We start from the raw sequence: 20,398 nt of genomic DNA on the forward strand, positions 1-20,398 counted from the left end.
GGTCTCTTTTATCACTTTCTCCTCTCACCCTAAACCTATGCCCTCTCGTTCTGGACTCCCCGACCCCAGGGAAAAAACTTTGTCTATTTACCCCCTCATAATTTTGTAAACCTCTAGAAGGTCACCCCTCAACCTCTGACGCTCCAGGGAAAACAGCCCCAGCCTGTTCAGCCTCTCCCTATAGCCCAAATCCTCCAACCCTGGCAACATTCTTCAAAATCTTTTCAATAGGAAGGAGACCAGAATTACACGCAATATTCCAACAGTGGCCTAATCAATGTCCTGTACAGCCACAGCATGACCTCCCAACTCCTGTACTCAATACTCTGACCAATAAAGGAAAGCATACCAAACACCTTCTTCACTATTATATCTACCTGTGACTCCACTTTCAAGGAGCTATGAACCTGCACTCCAAGGTCTCTTTGTTCAGCAACACTCCCTAGGACATTACCATTAAGTGTATAAGTCCTGCTAAGATTTGCTTTCCCAAAATGCAGCACCTCGTATTTATCTGAATTAAACTCCATCTGCCACTTCTCAGCCCATTGGCCCATCTGGTCCAGATACTGTTGTAATCGGAGGTAACCCTCTTCGCTGTCCACTACACCTCGAATTTTGGTGTCAGCTGCAAACTTACTAACTGTACCACTTATGCTCGCATGCAAATCACTTATATAAATGACAAAAAGTAGAGGACCCAGCACCGATCCTTGTGGCACTCCACGGTTCACAGGCCTCCAGTCTGAAAAACAACCCTCCACCACCACCCTCTGTCTTCTACCTTTGAGCCTATTCTGTATCCAAATGGCAAGTTCTCCCTATATTCCATGAGATGTAACATTGCTAATCAGTCTCCCATGGGGAACCTTGTTGAACACCTTACTGAAGTCCATGTAGATCACATCTACTGCTCTGCCCTCATCAATCCTCTTTGTTACTTCTTCAAAAAACTCAATCAAGTTTGTGAGACATGATTTCCCACACACAAAGCCATGCTGACTATCCCTAATCAGTCCTTGCCTTTCCAAATACATGTACATCCTGTCCATCAGGATTCCCTCCAACAACTTCCCCACCACCGAGGTCAGGCTCACTGGTCTATAGTTCCCTGGCTTGTCTTTACCACCCTTCTTAAACAGTGGCACCACGTTTGCCAACCTCCAGTCTTCCGGCACCTCACCTGTGACTATCGATGATACAAATATCTCAGCAAGAGGCCCAGCAATCATTTCTCTAGCTTCCCACAGAGTTCTCGGGTACATCTGATTTATCCACCTTTAACTGTTTCAAGACATCCAGCACTTCCTCCTCTGTAATCTGGACATTTTGCAAGATATCACCATCTATTTCCCTACAGTCTATATCTTCCATATCCTTTACCACAGTAAATACTGATGCAAAATAGTCATTTAGCATTTTCCACATTTTCTGTGGCTCCACACAAAGGCCGCCTTGCTGATCTTTGAGGGGCCCTATTCTCTCCCTAGTTATCCTTTTGTCCTTAATATATTTGTAAAAACCCTTTGGATTCTCCATAATTCTATTTGCCAAAGCTATCTCATGTCCCCTCTTTGCCCTGCTGATTTCCCTCTTAAGAATACTCCTACTTCCTTTATACTGTTCTAAGGATTCACTCGATATATCCTGTCTTTACCTGACATATGCTTCTTCTTTTTCTCAATCAAACCCTCAATTTCTTTAGTCATCCAGAATTCCCTATACCTACCAGCCTTTCCTTTCACCCTGACAGGAATATTCTTGTTATTTCATTTCTGAAGGCTTCCCATTTTCTAGCCGTTCCTTTACCTGCGAACATCTGCCTCCAAACAGCTTTCGAAAGTTCTTGCCTAATACCGTCAAAATTGGCTTTTCTCCAATTTAGAATTTCAACTTTTAGATCTGGTCTATCCTTTTCCATCACTATTTTAAAACAAATAGTATTTTTGTCGCTGGCCCCAAAGTGCTCTCCCACTGACACCTCAGTCACCTGCCCTGCCTTATTTCCCAAGAGTGGGTCAGGTTTTGCACCTTCTCTCATGACATAGTTCAAATGACATCAACATGGACATTAGCACAGTATTGTATTCACATCTAACATTCCCCTTATCATAAAAATATAATCTAAAGAAACAAGATTTTTGAGGCACTTTTTTTTAAAAAACTGAGTTGCCCCACTACGCACGTAACTATTTTCTTGCAATTGCAAAACTGTTATTTTATTCTAGTTAATCTTTCTTTTGTCAGTCTCTTGTATGCGTAGGTTGTTGGCTTTTCTTCCTAAACTTCCTAGTTTACAAGATGTGCAATTTCATTCTGCTTCAAGAATCTTTTCAGTTGAACTCTGTTTTGGACTGTTGCCTTTGACATTTCTTTCCTTTAGTTTCTGACTCACTCTGTTCACTAATATGGCATGCAAAATACCATAAATCTCTTCCGGCATGTTTGGTTACTAATGTGAGTTTCTGAATTGCTTCTGCAAAGATGAGTTGTTCTGATTTCACATCTGAGATCTTGAATTCCAGATCTTGAGCTTTGCCATAGGACTAGGCTCTCTCATTAATGTACTCTTGGGATCAGCATCTTTCTATCACATTGCCTCAATTTTACTCTTATAAAGCTTCAGAATTTGGATTGCTGTGTGGTGAAGCCTTACACAGGTCTGAAGGTCTAATCTACAAGGAAGCATCAGCTTCTAGCTGGTAGTTCAGATTCTGTTCGAAGCTCTCATTCTGCTGACTTCATCATAATAGTTATAGACCATTTTACTGTTCTAGATTTGGCACCTTTGTGATATTGATTGAATTGTCCAAACCTTCATTCGTCTCTGTAGTAATTATTTCTATGGGTTTATAAATCTTTGTCTTATTCCTAGCTAACTGCTGTTAAAATACTGTTGTCCTACCCTGGACACACTTTCTTTTATGTCAAGACAACAATGCTATTTGCTTTCCGAATTGCTTGAGATACCAAGTACATTAATTCCTCCTGTTCCTGAGACAAACACCCTCAAATCTAAATGAACATCAATATTTAAGAAGTTTCATGCCTTTAAAAAAATTGCCTTTTTTGACTACGAAAGCAAATAGCCTGACACTTCCTGGCATTAAAATCTATCTGCCATCTTTTTGCCCATTCACTTGACCTATCAAATCTCTTTGCAACACTTATTGATGTGCACAGCTTATGTTTCCACCTAAATCTGTAAAATTCAATCTGAACCAAAAGCTTAAGGAAAAGGCAATTAAGAAGAACATGTTAGTCTGCTCACTGTAAGATTGCAGCCCAGGTTCTGCCTTAATATTTCAAATATGATTTAACTATTCTCTCAGCAACCATGCAACAATGTATTTTTGAAAACATATTTTGGCAAATGTTCAAAACCAGTAAATGCTCATCCGAATAAACGGAATTAAAATTATTTCTGCTTGTGCAGTTTCCCCCAGGCAGCATCATGAGTAACAGTAATTTTTGAAATTTTGGCTTTCAACAAATACTTTTTAAACAGGTATATAGTAATATTATTCTGTAGCCACTGTTTCTTTCAGTATTTTCAGCTTTGGTTTGTCTTGTTGCCGAGTGTTTTTTCCTTTTTATAAAATAAAAGGTTTTATTGTGTCTGTTATCTATTAATTCACAGCACAGGTTTCAACTAACAATGTCAAAGAACATAAACATGACCGAAGAAGTTCTGAAGAAGGGTCACTGAACTTGAAATGCTAGCTCTGCGTATTCTCCACAACTGCTGCCAGACCTGCTGAGTTTCTTCAGCAATTTCTGTTTTTGTTTCAGATGTCCAGCATCTGAAGTTCTTTGTTTTATTTTAGTCTTTCATTTATGTATTTCTTGTTCTTTTTAAATTACTCAGTAAACATGTCACCATGTGTAGAAAGTTGGCACTGAGAAATGGAACATCTCCCCTTTTCAGTTACACTGGTGTCAATTGATCAATATTGGTTTGTGCATTATACCAACTCTTTTCCATCCTCCATCACAACTCTTTTCCATTCCCATCACAACTGACATCTCAGACTCCCTCCATGATAGCTCTATTGATGTACCAAAAGCAAATGGACTGCAGTTCAACATGATAGTTCACCACCAGCTTCTCAAAGACACTTAGGGGTGGACAATAAACATAGCCTTACCAGTAACACTCTCATCTCATGAATGAATAATAAAACTGCTTCAGTATGACACTTTTAATCCCACACCAGTTTATTGCAGCTAATTACAGTTTTCCAGGCTTATATACCCATGCTATTGAGGGGTTGAGTTGAGATTTGTATAGTTCTCTTCTGTTTAGCAATGACTAGCAACACAAAAGCAAATTACTGGTGGTGTTGGAAAACTGAAATAAAAACAGAACAGTCTGAAAATATGCAGCAGTCTGGCAACATTGAAGGAGAGAGAAACAAATATTATCTCTTTGGAGATCACTGGCCTCCAACATTCTGTGAGAATTGTTTAAGGAAATATTACAGATATTTACATTTTTTTATGATTAAGCATGATAAATTTAGGCTGAAGTTATGATGATGGCTAGTTTTAAAATAGGGGAATTTTCTTCAGTGACCCTCAATCCCTAAAACAGACTATCTAGTCACTGTCACTCTATTGTTTTTACTCGTCAGAAAATTTGTTGCAGACATACAGACCAATGACTAAACTTTTTAGGTGGTTACAAAGCTATTTTGAATGTTATGAGGTCATATAAAGCACTGTATAAATGTATGCTAATTGTTTTTGCTAATTCCATTGGGGGCCAATTCCACTCCTGCCCTCTTTCTGGTTGGTGATTGTCTGAGATTATTTGCTGTACCTTCAGTCTGGCCTTGTCACCAGAGAGCATTTTGCTGCCTTCTCTTTATGATAGCTCTTGCTAAAGCTGCTCCTGATCTCAAAGGCTTTGCTGTGATACATTATGGTGTGGCACTGACATGGCATGGGAAGTTTAAATCCTGTGCTGATTACTGGAGTGCTATCGCTTTAAGAGGTGAGTACATAAACGAGCCATGATGACACCAGATGACCAGCAGCCACAAAGGATCCGAACAGCAGCCTGCTAGATGGAGGACGTGTGCACACACTGCTCTGTTGCTGCAAGTTATCAATTTATCTGTTAAGTTAATCTTTGAGATTTTCAAGAATCAAACAATTACCGTCGACAAGTACAGTCAAGGAGAAAGCCATGCTGAAATGTTAATGGCTGAATGTGGTTGTAGCACTTATTGAAATGCAGCTGGGAATTCTTCCAGTGCCTTCCCTTGATGAACACCATAAAATAAAAACACGCATAAATAAATGGTGATTTATTCAATTTGTTTGCCATGCGTGAATTAACTATTACATATAAAAACAGTGGCTAGATTTTTCTGCTAAGCTTTCAAAAGTGATACCTCCCCATAATCCATAGGAAACACACTCATAACTTTGGGAAGTAAATCTTCAAAAACAGTCATTTCTGGTATCAAATTGTGTTCGGAACTGAACACAGTAACTACAAATAACTTGCAATACATTTGTCCTGAAGTCATTATTTCGAAACATTCCTGGTAATGATAAAGAGATCTAGATTTGGACATGATCGGGCTTCAACATGGATAATCGGTCCTGTCAGATTAGATTAAATTAGATTACTTACAGTGTGGAAACAGGCCCTTCGACCCGCCGAAGCGCAACCCACCCATACCCCTACATATACCCCTTACCTAACACTACGGCAATTTAGCATGGCCAATCCACCTGACCCGCACATCTTTGGACTGTGGGAGGAAACCGGAGCACCCGGAGGAAACCCACGCAGACACGGGGAGAATGTGCAAACTCCACACAGTCGCCTGAGGTGGGAATTGAACACAGGTCCCTGGCGCTGTGAGGCAGCAGTGCTAACCACTGTGCCACCGTGCCGCCCGTCAGCATGTGTGTTTCTCTGCTTCTCAGAGCCCAAAAGGTACATTACTCTGAATAATCAATTTTCAGAGGCATATGCTCTATCCTGGACCAGATGTGATCATGTCACCCCTCTCCACCAGACCACTTGAAAGCTCCAGATAAAGTCAAGGGTGGATTTCTAGACATGTTCTTGCACCTGATGGCAGCATACTGCCTTCTCAACGTTTATACAGTACTGCGCATTTATATGTCGGCATGAAATTAAGATGTTACATTTTCTAATACAAGTTGTACTAAGCTAATAATAACTCCATGTCAGATATTGTCCATCTGTGGGTAGATGATGACATATGGTAATGTCGCTGGGCTAATAATCCAGTGATTATTATTCTGGGGACCTGGGCTTGAAACCCACCAGAGTAGATGGTGAGATTTGAATCAAACAAAACACTGAAATTAAACATCAAAGAAATCAAAATTAAATAATTTTGATAAAACCTTTGTAATGTCCTATGCAGATGTAAATTGCCTGACAACGCGTTTAACTCTAAACTGCCTTCTGAACTGGCCTAGCAAGTCAACAGTACTTGTGGAGCCAAAGTACCATCTTCATATTGAGAGTATCAACATTGTGCTCTTTGGGACTGTCACTGAGCTAAATGTGATAGACTTTCAAACACAGAGTCATAGAGATGTACAGCATGGAAACAGACCCTTCAGTCCAACCTGTCCATGCTGACCAGATATCCCAACCCAATCTAGTCCCACCTGACAGCACCCGGCCCATATCCTTTCAAACCCTTCCTCTTCATAGATCCATCCAGATGCCTTTTAAATGTTGCAATTGTACCAGCCTCCACCACTTCCTCTGGCAACTCATCCCATGCTCATACCACCCTCTGTGTGAAAAAGTTGTCCCTTAGGTCTCTTTTATATCTTTCTCCTCTCACCCTAAACATATGCCCTCTAGTTCTGGACTCCCGACTCTAGGGAAAAGACTTTGGCTATATATCCTATCCATACCCCTCAATTTTGTAAACCTCTATAAGGTCACCCCTCAACCTCCGATGCTCCAGGGAAAACAGCCCCAGCCTGTTCAGCTTCTCCCTATAGCTCAAATCTTCCAACCCTGGCAACATCCTTGAAAATTTTTTCTGAACCCTTTCATGTTTCACAACATCTTTCCGATAGGAAGGAGACCAGAATTGCACGCAATATTCCAACAGTGGCCTAACCAATGTCCTGTACAGCTGCAACATGACCTCCCAACTCCTGTACTTAATGCTCTGACCAAAAAAGAAAGCATACCAAATGCCTTCTTCATTATCCTATCTACCTGAAACTCGATTTTCAAGGAGCTATGAATCTGCACTCTAAGGTCTCTTTGTTCAGCAACACTTCCTAGGACTTTACCATTAAGTGTATAAGTCCTGCTAAGATTTGCTTTCCCAAAATGTAGTACCTCATATTTATCTGAATTAAACTCCATCTGCCACTTCTCAGCCCATTGGCCCATCTGATCTAGATCTTGTTATAATCAGAGGTAACCCTCTTTGCTGTCCACTACACCTCCAATTTTGGTGTCTTCTGCAAACTTATTAAATGTACCTCTCATGCTCGCATGCAAATCATTTATGTAAATGACAAAAGGTAGAGGACCCAGCACCGATCTTTGTGACATTCCACTGGTCACAGGCCTCCAGTCTGAAAAACAACCCTGTGATTTCTACCTTTGAGCCAGTTCTGTATCCAAATGGCCAGGTCTCCCTGTACTTACTCCATAAGATATAGGAGCAGAAATTAGGCTATTCAGCCCATCGAATCTGTTATGCCATTCAATCATGGCTGATAAGTTTGTCAACCCCATTCTCCCACTTTCTCCCTGTAACCCTTGATCCCCTTGACAATCAAGAACCTATCCATCTCAGTCTTAAATATACTCAATGACCTGGCCTCCTCATCCTTCTGTAGCAATGAATTCTATAGATTCACCACTCTCTGGATGAAAAAGTTTCTCCTTATCTCTATTCTAAAAGGTCTTCCCTTTACTCTAAGGCTGTACCCTCAGGTCCTAGTCTGTCCTACCAATGGAAACATCTTCCCAACATCCATTCTGTTCAGGCCAGTCAGTATTCTGTAAGTTTCAATTAGATTCCTTCCTCTAAACTCCATTGAGTATAGACCTCAAACTTTCCTCATATATATATTAAGTTTTTCACTCTGGGGACCATTCTCATTAACCTCCTCTGAACACACTTCAAGCCAGTACATCATTCCTGAGATATGAGGCCCAAAACTGCACACAATACACCAAATATGGTCTGACTCACTACCAATAAGCCACGGGATCAAAACTGGTTGAATGAAGAGTCAAGGAGCAACACCAGATGTACCTAAAAATGAAGCAAAAACCTAGTGAAGCTACAAAGCAGAATGACTTTCTGCTTCTGCTATTGGAGCACACAAGTGATAGAGCTAAGCAATTCCACAACCAATGGATCAGGTCTGAGCTCCGCAGTCCTGCCACATCCAGTTGTGAATGGTGGTGGACAATGAAGCAATTCACTGAGGAGGAGGTGCCACAAATATTCCATCCCCAATAATGGAAGGACCCAATACGTCAGTGTAAAAGATAAGGCTAACTATCTGCAAGAATCTTTGATCAGAAATGCCAAGTGGATGATAGATCTCAACCCCTTCCAGAGATCGTTACTATCACAGAGGCTTTTCCTTAATCTATTCGAATCACTCCACATGATACCAAGTAATGGCTGGAAGCACTGTATACCGCAAAGACTATGATCCTGACAACATACCCAGAATAGTACTAAATGCTTATGCTCCAGCACTGCTTGGTTCCCTAGCCAGATTGTTCTAGTATAGTTAGAACATTGACATATACCTAACAATGTGGAAAATTGCCCAGATATGTCCTGTACAAAAAAAACCACACAAATCCAACCTGGTCAATTACCAACCGAACAGTCTACTCTGGACTATCAGTAAAGTGGTAGAGGAATATCAACAGTGCTATCAATCAGCATTTGCTCAGCAATAACTTGACCAGGGAAGCTCATGTTGGTTTTTATGAGGGCCACTCAGATTGTGGCCTCATTATAGCCTAAGCTCAAACTTAGAAAGAAGAACTAAATTTCAGAGACTAGGTAAGAGAGTGATCACCTATGATATCAAGGCTGCACTTGTCCAAATATGGCATAAAAGGAACCCTAGCAAAATTGGAGTCCAAAGGAAATGGAGGAGGTGGGGGGGGGGGGGTTTGGAACTCTCCACTGGATTCATACCTGGTACGAAGGAAGATGGTTGATGTTTTTGGAGATCAGTCATCTCCCTTCCAGGACAGCTCTGCAAGAGTTTGTCAGAGTAGTGTCCTAAGCCCAACCATCTTCAGATTCTTTCTCAATAACCTTACCTTCAACATAAGATCAGAAGTGATGATGTTCACTGATAAAAGCACAATGTTCAGCACCACTCACGACTCTTCAGATTTGCAGTTTACGTCCTAATGCAGCAAGACTTGGACAATATCTCAGCAAGGCTGATAAGTGGCAAGTGACGTTCATGTCACAAATGTCAGGTAACGGTTATCTCAAACAAGAGAAAATTGAACCATCACCCTCTGACATTCAACAGCATTACTACTGCTGAATCCCTGACCATTAACTAGTAATTAAACTGGACTAGCCACATCAATAGCATAGCCACAAGAGCAGGTCAGAGGCTAGATAACTGCAGGCAATATTGTGTAGGCAACTCACCTCCCAACTTCCCAAAGCCTTTACACCATATACAAGGGAGAAGTCAGAGTGTGACAGAATACTCTCTATCTGCCTGGATGAATGCAGCTCCAACAACAACACTCAAGAAGGTTGACACCATCTCGTAGAATGTAATCCGCTTGATTGGTACCATATCCACAAAAAGTTCACTCTCTGAATCACCAATGCTTGCAGCAGCAGTGTGTATCATCCCCAAGTTGCACTGCGAAATTCACCAAGGTTCCTCGGACAACATGTTCCAAACACATGACTACTTCCATCTAGAAGGGCAAGAACAGTAGATACAAAGAAACACCACCAGCTGCAAGTTGCTTTCCAAACCACATGACTTGGAAATATATTGCTGTTCTTCCAGTGTCATTGGGTAAATATTCTGGAACTTCCTCCCTAATGGCATTGTGTATCTACCTACACCAGATTGCAGTAATTTAAGAAGGCAGCTCATCATTATCTTCTCAAGGTCTTCTACGGATGGGTCATGAATGTTGGCTCAGTCAGATGCTCACATCCCATAAATGAATAAAAATCTAAAGATTTGTGTATTCGGGGTAGGTTAAAAAAAAATGTTATAGGCAGTGATCATGACAATTTTAACAAAGGGTTATTTTCCCTTTGTCTAAAATATTTGTTAGTTTTGTGTGCATTTAAGATTACCTTAAGGATCAGCAAACAACTGAAATATATGTACAATATGGAATATGATCCACAAAACATCACTAGATATACAAGAGTTCTACATAACAAAGTTAGCTGGACAACATGTACCTGCTAATGACTTCTCTTCAATCAAAGTTATCATCTTGGGACTTGATGAAACTAGACTTAGAATATATGCAGGTAATTTGCACAAATAAAGGCCTCTCACTGATTGTCCCAAACTCTGCACAGCAAGTAAATAGTTGGCTTCCCTGCAATTGCAAAACCTGTTTTTGCTGTTATTATAATTCATCTCATTTTCTAAATCGAGGAAAATGTTATTTCCACATCAGAGAAAGATTTGAAAAGAATAGCTATTTATTACTTAAAATTAATTAGTCTTTGAAGCCAGCTGCCCACCAAACATAAAATAAAACTAAATACAAGACAAGAGATATTTATCAAGGCTTTACAAAGTCAGAGCAAAACGTAACAGGTCATAAAAAGGAACTGATTTCCTTTCATCTTCATCATATAACTAAAACCTTTCAGCGTGATATTTTGAAAAGTCCGTGAAATAGTTTCCAACATGTCTCAAAGATAAAAACTACACTTTGACTTCACATCGCTGGCTTTCTTGTCAGTTCAAGGTTTGTGGAAAGATTTGTAGCTCAGGTGCAGATTGTCGTGGTTGTGGGTATGTTCGCCAAGCTGCAAAGTTGATTTTCAGACATTTTGTCCCTTGTTTCAGTGATATCTTCAGTGCTTTGGAGCCTCGTGTGAGGCACTGCTGTACTGTGTCTACTAGAATTTATTTAGTTCTCTTCCTGCTGCTTCCAGTTGCCGATTCCGGTTATTCATTGCAGTGGCCGGTATATTAGGTCTAGGTTCACTCCAATTCACGACCGGAACTGGCAACTAGAAGCAGTAGGAACCAAATAAATTCCAGAAGACACAGTACATCAGCCCTTCACAGGAGCACTGAAGATGTCACTGAGACAAGGGACAAAATGTCTGCAAATTAACTTCCCAGCTCAGCGAATATATCCACAACTTTCTTGCCAATTACAACAATGTACAATTTTGAACTGCTTCAAAGCCTAGAGTCCAAGAGATATACAGCACGGAAACAAACCATTTGATTCAACTTGTCCATGCCAACCAGATATTTTCAATAAATCTAGACCCATTTATCAGTATTTGGCCCATATCTCTCTAAAGCCTTCCTATTCACATACCCAACCAGATGCCTTTTAATTGTTGTAATTCTACCAGTCTACATCACTTCCTCTGGCAGCCCATTTCATACAGACACCACCCTCTGCTTGAAAAGGGTGCCTCAAAGAGCTCTTGTAAATCTTTCTCCTCTCATCTTAAACCTATACCCTCTAGTTCTGGACTCCCGCACCCCAGGGAAAAGACCTTGGCTATTTGCCCTATCCATGCCCCTCATTATTTTATAAATCTCTAGAAAACTTCAGCCTCTGACGCTCCAGGGAAGATAGCTCTAGTCTATTCAGCCTCTTCCTGTAGCTCAAAGTCCCCAATCCTGGCAACATCCTTGTAAATCTTTTCTGAACCCTTTCAAGTTTCACAACGTCCTTCCTTTAGTAGAGAGATCAGCGTGTTCCAAAGTGGACTCACCAATGTCCTGTACAGCCACAACATGACCTCCCAAGTCCAATACTCAATGAAATGACCAATGAAGGAAAGTATACCAAATACCTTCTTCAGTACCTAGCTACCTGAGACTCCACTTTCAAACAGCCATTACCTGCTCTCTAAGATCTCTTCGTTTAGCACCATTCCCCAGGACCTTACCATTAAGGGTATAAGTCCTGTCCTGATTTGCCTTTCCAAAATGCAGCACCTCATATTTCTTTAAATTAAATTCCACATGCCACTCTCACCCATCTGATCAAGATCTAAGGTAACGTTCTTCGCTGTCCACTACACCTCCAATCTTGGTATTACCTGCAAACTTACTAACTGTATCGCCTATGTTCACATCCAGATCATTTCTGCAAATGACAAAAAGCAGTGGACCAAGCACTGACCTTTGTTTTACACCACTGGTCACAGTCTTACAGTCTGAAGAGTGACCCACCGACACTACCCACTGTCCTCTACCTTCTAGCCAGTTCTGTATCCAGCTAGTTATCCCTGTGTTCCATGGGATCTAACCTTGTCAATCAGTAACCATGAGGAAACTTGTCAAATGCCTCACTGAAGTCCATATTGATCATGTCCACTACTCTGCCCTCATCAATTCTCTTTGTTACTTCTTCAAAAAAACTCAATCAAGTCTGTGAGACACCATTTCCCACGCACAAAGCCATATTGACTCTCTCTAATCAGCCCTTGCCTTCCCAAATATATGTGAATTCTGATTCTCAGAATTCTCTCAACAACTTGCCAACACTGATGTCAGGCTCACCGGTCTCTACTTCACTACTTTTTCCTTACTACCTTTCTTAGACAGTGGCACCACATTAGCTAGCCTCCAGTCTTCGGGCACCTCAGCTGAGGCTATCAATGATCCAAAATATCTCAGCAATCCCACAGAGTTCTAGGGTTTACCTGAACAGGTCATGGGGATTTATCCAACTTTATATGTTTTAAGGCATCCAGCAATCCTCCTCTGTAATATAACCATTTTTCAAGATGTTGCTGTTAATTTCCCCAAGTTCTCTACCACATTCTCCTCCACAGTAAACACTGAACAAAATGTTTGTTTGGTGTCTCCCTCATCTCCTGCATTTCCACACATTAGCAGCTTTGCTGACCTTTAAGCTCTATTCTCTCCCTAGTTACCTTTTTGTCCTTAATATATTTATAGAAACCTTTTGGATTCTCCTTTATCCTATTTGCTAGAGCTATCTCATGTCCCCTTTCTGTCCTCCTGATTTCCCTCTTAAGTATACTCCTATTGCCTTTGTTCTCTCCTAGGGATCACTCAGTTTCTGCTGCCTATACCTGACAGATGCTTCCATATTTATCTTGGCCAAAATCTCAATTTCTCTCATCGACCAGCATTCATCAACGAGCATTGCCTTTCACCCTAACAGGAATATACTGTCTTTGGATTCAATATTTCATTTTTAGAGGCTTCCCATCTTCGAGCTGTCCCTTTACCTGCGAACATCTGCCTCCAATCAACTACTGAAAGTTCTTGCTTAATACTGTCAAAATTGGCCTTTCTCCAGTTTAGAACTTCAACTTTTAGATCTGCTCTATCTTTTTCCATCACTGTTCTAAAACTAATAGAATTATGGTCGCTGGCCCCAAAGTGCTCCCCCACTGACATCTCAGTCACCTGCCCTGCCTTATTTCCAAAGATTAGGTCAGGTTTTGCACCTTCTCCAATAGGTACATCCACACACTGATTCAGAAAATGTTTTTGTACACTCTTAACAAATGCCTCTCCAACATGCTCTTAACACTATAACAATCCTAGTTTGTATTTGGAAAGTTAAAATCCCCTACCATAACCATCCCATTATTCTTACAAATAATTGAGATGTCCTTACAAATTTGTTTCTCCACTTCGTGCAGACTATTTGGAGGTCTATAGTAAAATCCCAGTAAGGTGACCATCTCTTTCTTATTTTTCGGTAACACCCAAATAACTTCCCTGGACATATTCCCAGGAATTTCCTCCCTAAGTACAGTTGTAATGTTATCCCTTATCAAAATCGTCAATCCCCCTCCTTTCTTCACCCCCCCCACCCCCACTTTTATCCTTCCTACAGCATCTATACCCTGAAACATTAAGTTACCAGTCCTGTCCATCCCTAAGCCACATCTTTGTGATTGCTACGATGTCCCAGGCCCATGTTTCCATGCCCTAAGTTCATCTGCCTTTCCCGTTAGGCCTCTTGCATTAAAATAAGTGCAGTTTAACTCATCAGTCCTACCTCTTTCTCTACTTTGTTCCTGCCTGTCCTGCCTATTTGACTTACTCTTTTTCCCAACTGTACCAGTCTCAAACTGATCTCTTTCCTATCTCCCTGGGTCCAACCCCGCATCTTAGCAGTTTAAATCTTCCCGAGCAATTCTAGTAAGTCTCCCCATCAGTATATGAGCCTCCCTCCAATTCAGGTGCAATCCATCCTTCTTATACTGGCCACTTCTACCCCAGAGGGGATTCCAAAGTTTCAAAAATGTAAATCCTTTTCCCCTGCACCAGCTCCTCAGCCACACACTCATCTACTCTATCCTCCTATTCCTATCCTCACTAATAATCCAGATATTAACGACCTTCTTATTAAATTCCTGTCTAACATCAGAATCTTGTCCTTTTCTCTTCCTATATTGTTAGTTTCAATGTGTACAATGACCTCCTGCTGGTCCCTTTCCCCTTTGAGAATATTCTGCACCCTGTCCAAGATATTTTTGATCTTGGCTCCAGGGAGGCAACACATTATTCTGCTGTCTTACTGTCGGCCTCTGAATTGTTTGTCTGTGCCTTTGACTAGAGTCCCTATCACAATCAACTGCTTGGAACCTGGCATAGCCCTCGTTACATTAGAGCCAATCTTGGTACCAGAAACCTAGCTGCCAGTGTTACATTCTTATAAGAATCCATCACTCCCTAATTTTCTCAGACAGCATACTTGTTTGAGATAGGGATTGTCACAGAAGACTCCTACATCATCCGACTCCCTCTCCTATCTTTCCTGAAGATCACCCATCTTCAGTTTATCTCCCTTCCTGCAACTGCCATCCATCACACCTCCAAGCTCTTGTAAATTCCTCATTACCTCTAACTGCTGCTCCAACTGATCTGATAGGATTCACAACCAAACACACTTCCTGCAGACATAACTATCAGCAACATGGAAAGCCTCCCTAATCCCCACATCTAACAAGAAGAGCACATCACTCTATGAAAGACTATCTTTACACATTAAGAATCTATAGACTCAGAAACTAGCACAGTCACACTACTCTAAAAACACTGATCCAGGCTAGCTTAGTACCTATGTTTTTATATTTCTGAATTTGAATCAAAAGACAGGTCTCAATAAAAAAAAACCAAAAAAGAATCCACTCTGCTCACAACTGTAGATTTATGAAAGAAAAACAGTAAAGTTACACTTTAAAAAGCCACTTAGCTGCTGCCCTGCTGTAGGCTCCAACACACCTGTTTCTTGAAGGTCAGCTGTGAATTTTGCTGTTTATTTTTCTTAGAACTAACTCTGATGTTCATACATACTTTAAACGAAACATCAAAGGCAGCAGGTGTGCAGGTTACTGCTGGGTGAGCCAGCAGTATAGGTTTCTTTCTCTGTTTGAATCACTTCCCATGTGGGCTCTACCTTTGTCGGTTTTCCTTCTTTTTAAAGTGCTGTTGTTTTGATATTACTTTTTTTCCTAGAGTTCCAAAACAATGCAACAGCTTATAAAACAGTAATTACAGCTCCAGAATTCAAGGAGATCAGCTCGAACACTGAAAATACCTCAAAAAAGGAGCAGCCTTTGCAGCCACAAATTTTTCCCGTCCTCCATCTTGGATAACCCAGAATCCTCACAAGTTCAGAAAGTCATCTGTAGGGCACATCTGAATTTTCTGACATGCAACACCAGCCAGCAAAACCATGCATTGTCCAGGAGACATCAGTTTAACTACTTTAAAGCAAACATGTAAATTTTAAACACAAAATAAAAGCAAAAGGTACTTACCTCACTTCTGGAGTTGGTGATCCTATCACAATGCATTCAAGCTGGATTTTGCTTCCCTCAGCAGCTTCCCTGCTCTTTAGTCGCTGAATGAATCGTGGTGGATTCCCTTCAGTACCTTCAATGCAAACAGGTCTTGATTGAATTTCAGTTGATTTAGCTTCTGTTGTTAGTGTCTCAGTACCTGCTGATTGAACTGGGGCTTGAGCTATTGCTTCAGATTCCTCTTTTGTTATGATTTCATCACTCAACTGAGCCGAAAATGGAACATGCACTCTCTCCCTCTCGTCGACAGACCAAGATGAATGTTGAGCTTGTGAACCAAACTTTGACTGCGCCCTGTTTCGTGAGTTTTTACAGGTTCTAGGTTTAATCCGTTTTGTACTTGTTGTTTTAAAAAGTGAAGATAACTCCTCAATAAAATCTGCAGCTTTACTTAAGTAATCCTTTTTAGCCTCTGCTTCAGTACAATAAGGGGTGTTCCTTGACTGTTTTCTTAATTCTCTGTAACTGTCTTTTGAGCTGCTGGATCGTCTGGTGAAATTCTCACAGTGGTATGGTTGACTGGTCAGTTTTTCTGGGAAATCTGAGGAACCTGCAGATTCTAAAACTTTGCTATTCCCAGCAGGTTTCAAAGTGTCATACACATCTTTGGTTGTGCAGGTTACATTGATCTGCTTTTCATCTTTCTTCACTTCATCAGAACACTGGGCAATTGCTTCCTGAGCTAAATTGACACTTTTGTCCAATTCTTCCTGACTCAAAAATGCAGACAGGTCAGGGGACTCATCCTGACCATCTAAATCCTGGGAAATCCCAGATTTACTGCCATAATAGAAATGTTGAGAGGTAGCTTCTGACCTGCTTTTCTCGCCGTGCTCTTGATGAATTCGGACTTCAGCTAAATAGCTCTCCCTCAGTAGCTGAGATATGGATGTAGAGGCTTCAAGGTTTTCCTCTTGCATTCTGTCATGAATAAAAAAAGGAATTCAGGTTACAGCTTTTGCCTTACTAACTTCATGTTGCTAACTGAACTAAACATCCAGACATTCATCATATCAAAGAATCTCAAAGCAGGCCATTTGGCCCATAGGGTCTGCCCAACCCTCCAAAGAGCATCTCACCCAGAACACCTCACCCCCACCAATGCTATCCCTGTAACTCTGCATTTCCCATGGTTAATTCACCGAGCCCGCACATCCCAGGATAATGTGAGCAATTTAGCATGACCAACCCACCTGACTTGCAATTCTTTGAATGTTTTATGTTGTCTTTACAAGTGAATAATCTCATAGTACCAGTCACCATTTAACTACATGATCATTAAAGGATATTTTACATACTAAGTTTGGTTCCCAATGAAGTGGGACTTAATGAATAACCTTGCTCCAGATTTCAGTGAGAGACAAAAAAAACCTCCAGATGCTGGAATCCGAAATAGACAAGCAGGAGGCTGGAAGAACACAGCAAGCCAGGTAGCATCAGGAGGTGGAGAAGTCAACGTTTCAGGACCTGAAGGGTTACACCCAAAACATCGACCGCTTTCCACCTCCTGTTGCTGCCTGGCTCGCTGTGTTCTTCCAGCCTCCTGCCAGATTTCAGTGAAGCAGAAGTGAAATGTGACAGTGTTTGCTTACCACTTACCACTGGGTCCATATCAGCAGTCATGGAATTAGATCCTTAAATGTAAGGACCTGAAGTTGTGTAAGAAGGTCTTTCCACTACTTAAACAGGGAGTCACAGAAAGGCATTAGGATCTCTCCCTGCACCCTCCTTGAGAGGCTGGAGCAGAATGTGACATAGTCAGAGTTGAGTAACTGGCTACAGAGCACTGTTGTAGATTGATTGATTGATTGATTGATTGAGAAAAATCGAAAACCTGAGTTAGCAATTCCATTATTTCCACATGGGAGCTGGGGAATTACGCCTATTCCTTCACTGTCTTTGTTCAAGACACACACAATGAAATGCGCACACCCACCCCCTCTATGTCACTGTAGGACAAGACAGCACCCAGTATCAGGGAACAGCCTATCAGTGCTGTCTGGTCCAGAGCAGCAAGCACATGAGATCAGTGATTGTCTAGCTAGAAAATTTTGAGGGTTGGGTTAATGAGAACAAACATTTTGACAGTTACTTGCACCTGCCCTTGAGAAGATCACAGTTGTGTAATTTGATGGTATCATCTGTTTCTGTTTGATCCTTCATTGCCATGCGAACACTTGTTGCTTAGTTCTTGTAGGTCTTTCTAAGTAACTACAATCCTAAGAAGGGGGATCCCTCAGAGGAAGGGATCCCTTCTAGGGAGAGTTATTTGGAATGTCGTCCAGAAAGTAAAGCCAGTAAAACTTTTGAATGATACATACTGGTCCAACTTTTATACTTCAGAATGGGAGCCTAGTATCTCCAGTCATTCCTTTCCAATTATTACTGTTTTTGACCCTTTTTGATGTACTCAGTTACTCCCAAATACCAACACTGAGACTGACACTCATCTGAATTGGAGAAAGAGTTGTAGAGTCTGTATGTTATGAAACACCAATGCATTTTTGAGTACTGGGGTAGCACAGAAGATTCAATTCCCCTCACAATAATTGATGACATTCTATTAGCTTTCCCAATTACTTGCTCTGTCTACATACCAGTTTTGTGATTCATGTATAAGGGCACCCAGATCCTTTTTTATTAAATGTTGCAGCAAACGTTGTGTTAATCAGAAGCACAATGCATCTCCTTTCTGCATTCTTAAAATGAAGGGATTTCAGGTCCCAAACACAGTTGCAAAAGCATGGTAGTCATAGAGTTATTTTAAATTTGTTCACAGAATATGGATGTTGCTAAGTCAGCATTTTTAACTATCCCTAATTGTCCTCAAGAAGGTGAGGGTGAGCTGCTTTCCTGACCACTGCAATCCAGATGGTGTTGTCTGGAGTTGCTGTTATTGTTTCCAGTGCCAAGTCAATGTTGAGTGATACATCTGGTTTCATTCCTTCAAGTCTTTTTAATCATCTAATTCAGTTAAGTGACTTGCTAGACCATTTCTGTTGGCATTTAAGAGTCAATTACATTGCTGTGGGCCTGAAATAACATAGACCAGATGAGGTACGAGCATCAGATTTCCTTCCCTGAAAGGGTATTAATGAACAAAATAGCATTTTTTTTTACAATAATTGCCTGCGGGTTCATGGTCACCATTATTGAGATTAGTTTATAATTCAAGGTTTATTAAATTTAAATTCCACCAGCTGTGGTGGAATTTCAAACAATGTCCCCAGAGGATGAGCAGAGCTAATTCCTACCAGTCCATTAATTACACCACCACCTGCAGACAGCAAGCAGGAATTCAATTGACTTCAAGACCGCAATGTAAAGATAGGGTTTGAAAATATTAGTGCAACATAACTACCCAATTGTCAGGGAGCAAAACAGCTGTTTACTTTGTAGAGTGTAGAGCAAAGATTTCGAGTAATCTTGTGGTTTCAACAGGAGCTGTAATTGCTGGAAGAATACAATAAAGGCTTGGGGGAGCCACATTGTTCATTGAATTCCAAGTCACTCTCTCTTTGAGCACAAGTATTGGAAACATTGGTTTGTAGAATCACTTGCTGCTCCAGCCACCTTTATATAGCTACATTTTAGAAACCATATCTGATTCTAAATATTTCAATTCTGGTTTGCTGTCTCTAAATTTGTAAAAAAGATGATCCACTCACAAAGTAAAACTGTAGTTTTAAAAGATACTGTGCAATGACATGTCACCTGTCATCAGACATTCTTTCTGGAACTCACTCCCGGACAGCTCTTGAGTGTACACAAACTGCAATCACCACCCCTACTCAACAGTATGCAGCAGTGAGGAATAAATATTGGTCTTACTAGTGACACTACATTTTGTGAACAAATCTGAAAAAAAGTCTCTTCAATCTGTTTTTTTTAAAATGCTGATAGTTTCTGTTTGCTGCTCTGGAGTAGTACATAGCTGGTGTTTTGAAAGAAATCTAGATGATGGCTATTTCAGTGCAGTTTCTTCTCAAAATGCCTTAAAAAAAACCTGAACATTAAATATATATATGAAATGAAGGTTGGCAACACTAAATCTGTTATTAGACTAACAGTCAACACGTCTGATGCATTGATTGCTCTGGGCTGACCACATGCTCCTGACACTCAAACCATAGAAAGCAGCAGAGGGAACATTGCCCTTCCAGAAGAACTCTTTCTGCAGCTGTTGTGTACGTTAACTCTCGCAGCAGATCCCCTAAGCAGAAATCTAATTATAGTCTTGTGATATCAATTTACTATTCAAAAATCAAAGCAAGTCCTGAGTCATCTTAAATTTGTTTCAAACAGTTATCCTACTTTGTAATAATGATATTGAATTTTAGAAA

General features: G+C 40.7%; 1 protein-coding gene across 3 annotated transcripts in view; it reads right to left on the reverse strand.

Annotated features, from left to right (window-relative positions):
* mypn (myopalladin) overlaps nt 1-20,398 on the reverse strand; it is a 295,631-nt gene that overhangs the window by 235,420 nt on the left and 39,813 nt on the right. For all 3 annotated transcript variants that reach the window (XM_060841844.1, XM_060841842.1, XM_060841843.1), the window contains exon 2: nt 16,014-16,976. In XM_060841844.1, coding sequence (XP_060697827.1) covers nt 16,014-16,975 — 962 coding nt within the window. In that variant the 5' untranslated portion in view covers nt 16,976. The remainder of the gene's footprint in view (nt 1-16,013; nt 16,977-20,398) is intronic.

The sequence above is a fragment of the Hemiscyllium ocellatum genome, chromosome 22 (assembly GCF_020745735.1).
Source record: "Hemiscyllium ocellatum isolate sHemOce1 chromosome 22, sHemOce1.pat.X.cur, whole genome shotgun sequence".
NCBI lineage: Eukaryota > Metazoa > Chordata > Chondrichthyes > Orectolobiformes > Hemiscylliidae > Hemiscyllium > Hemiscyllium ocellatum.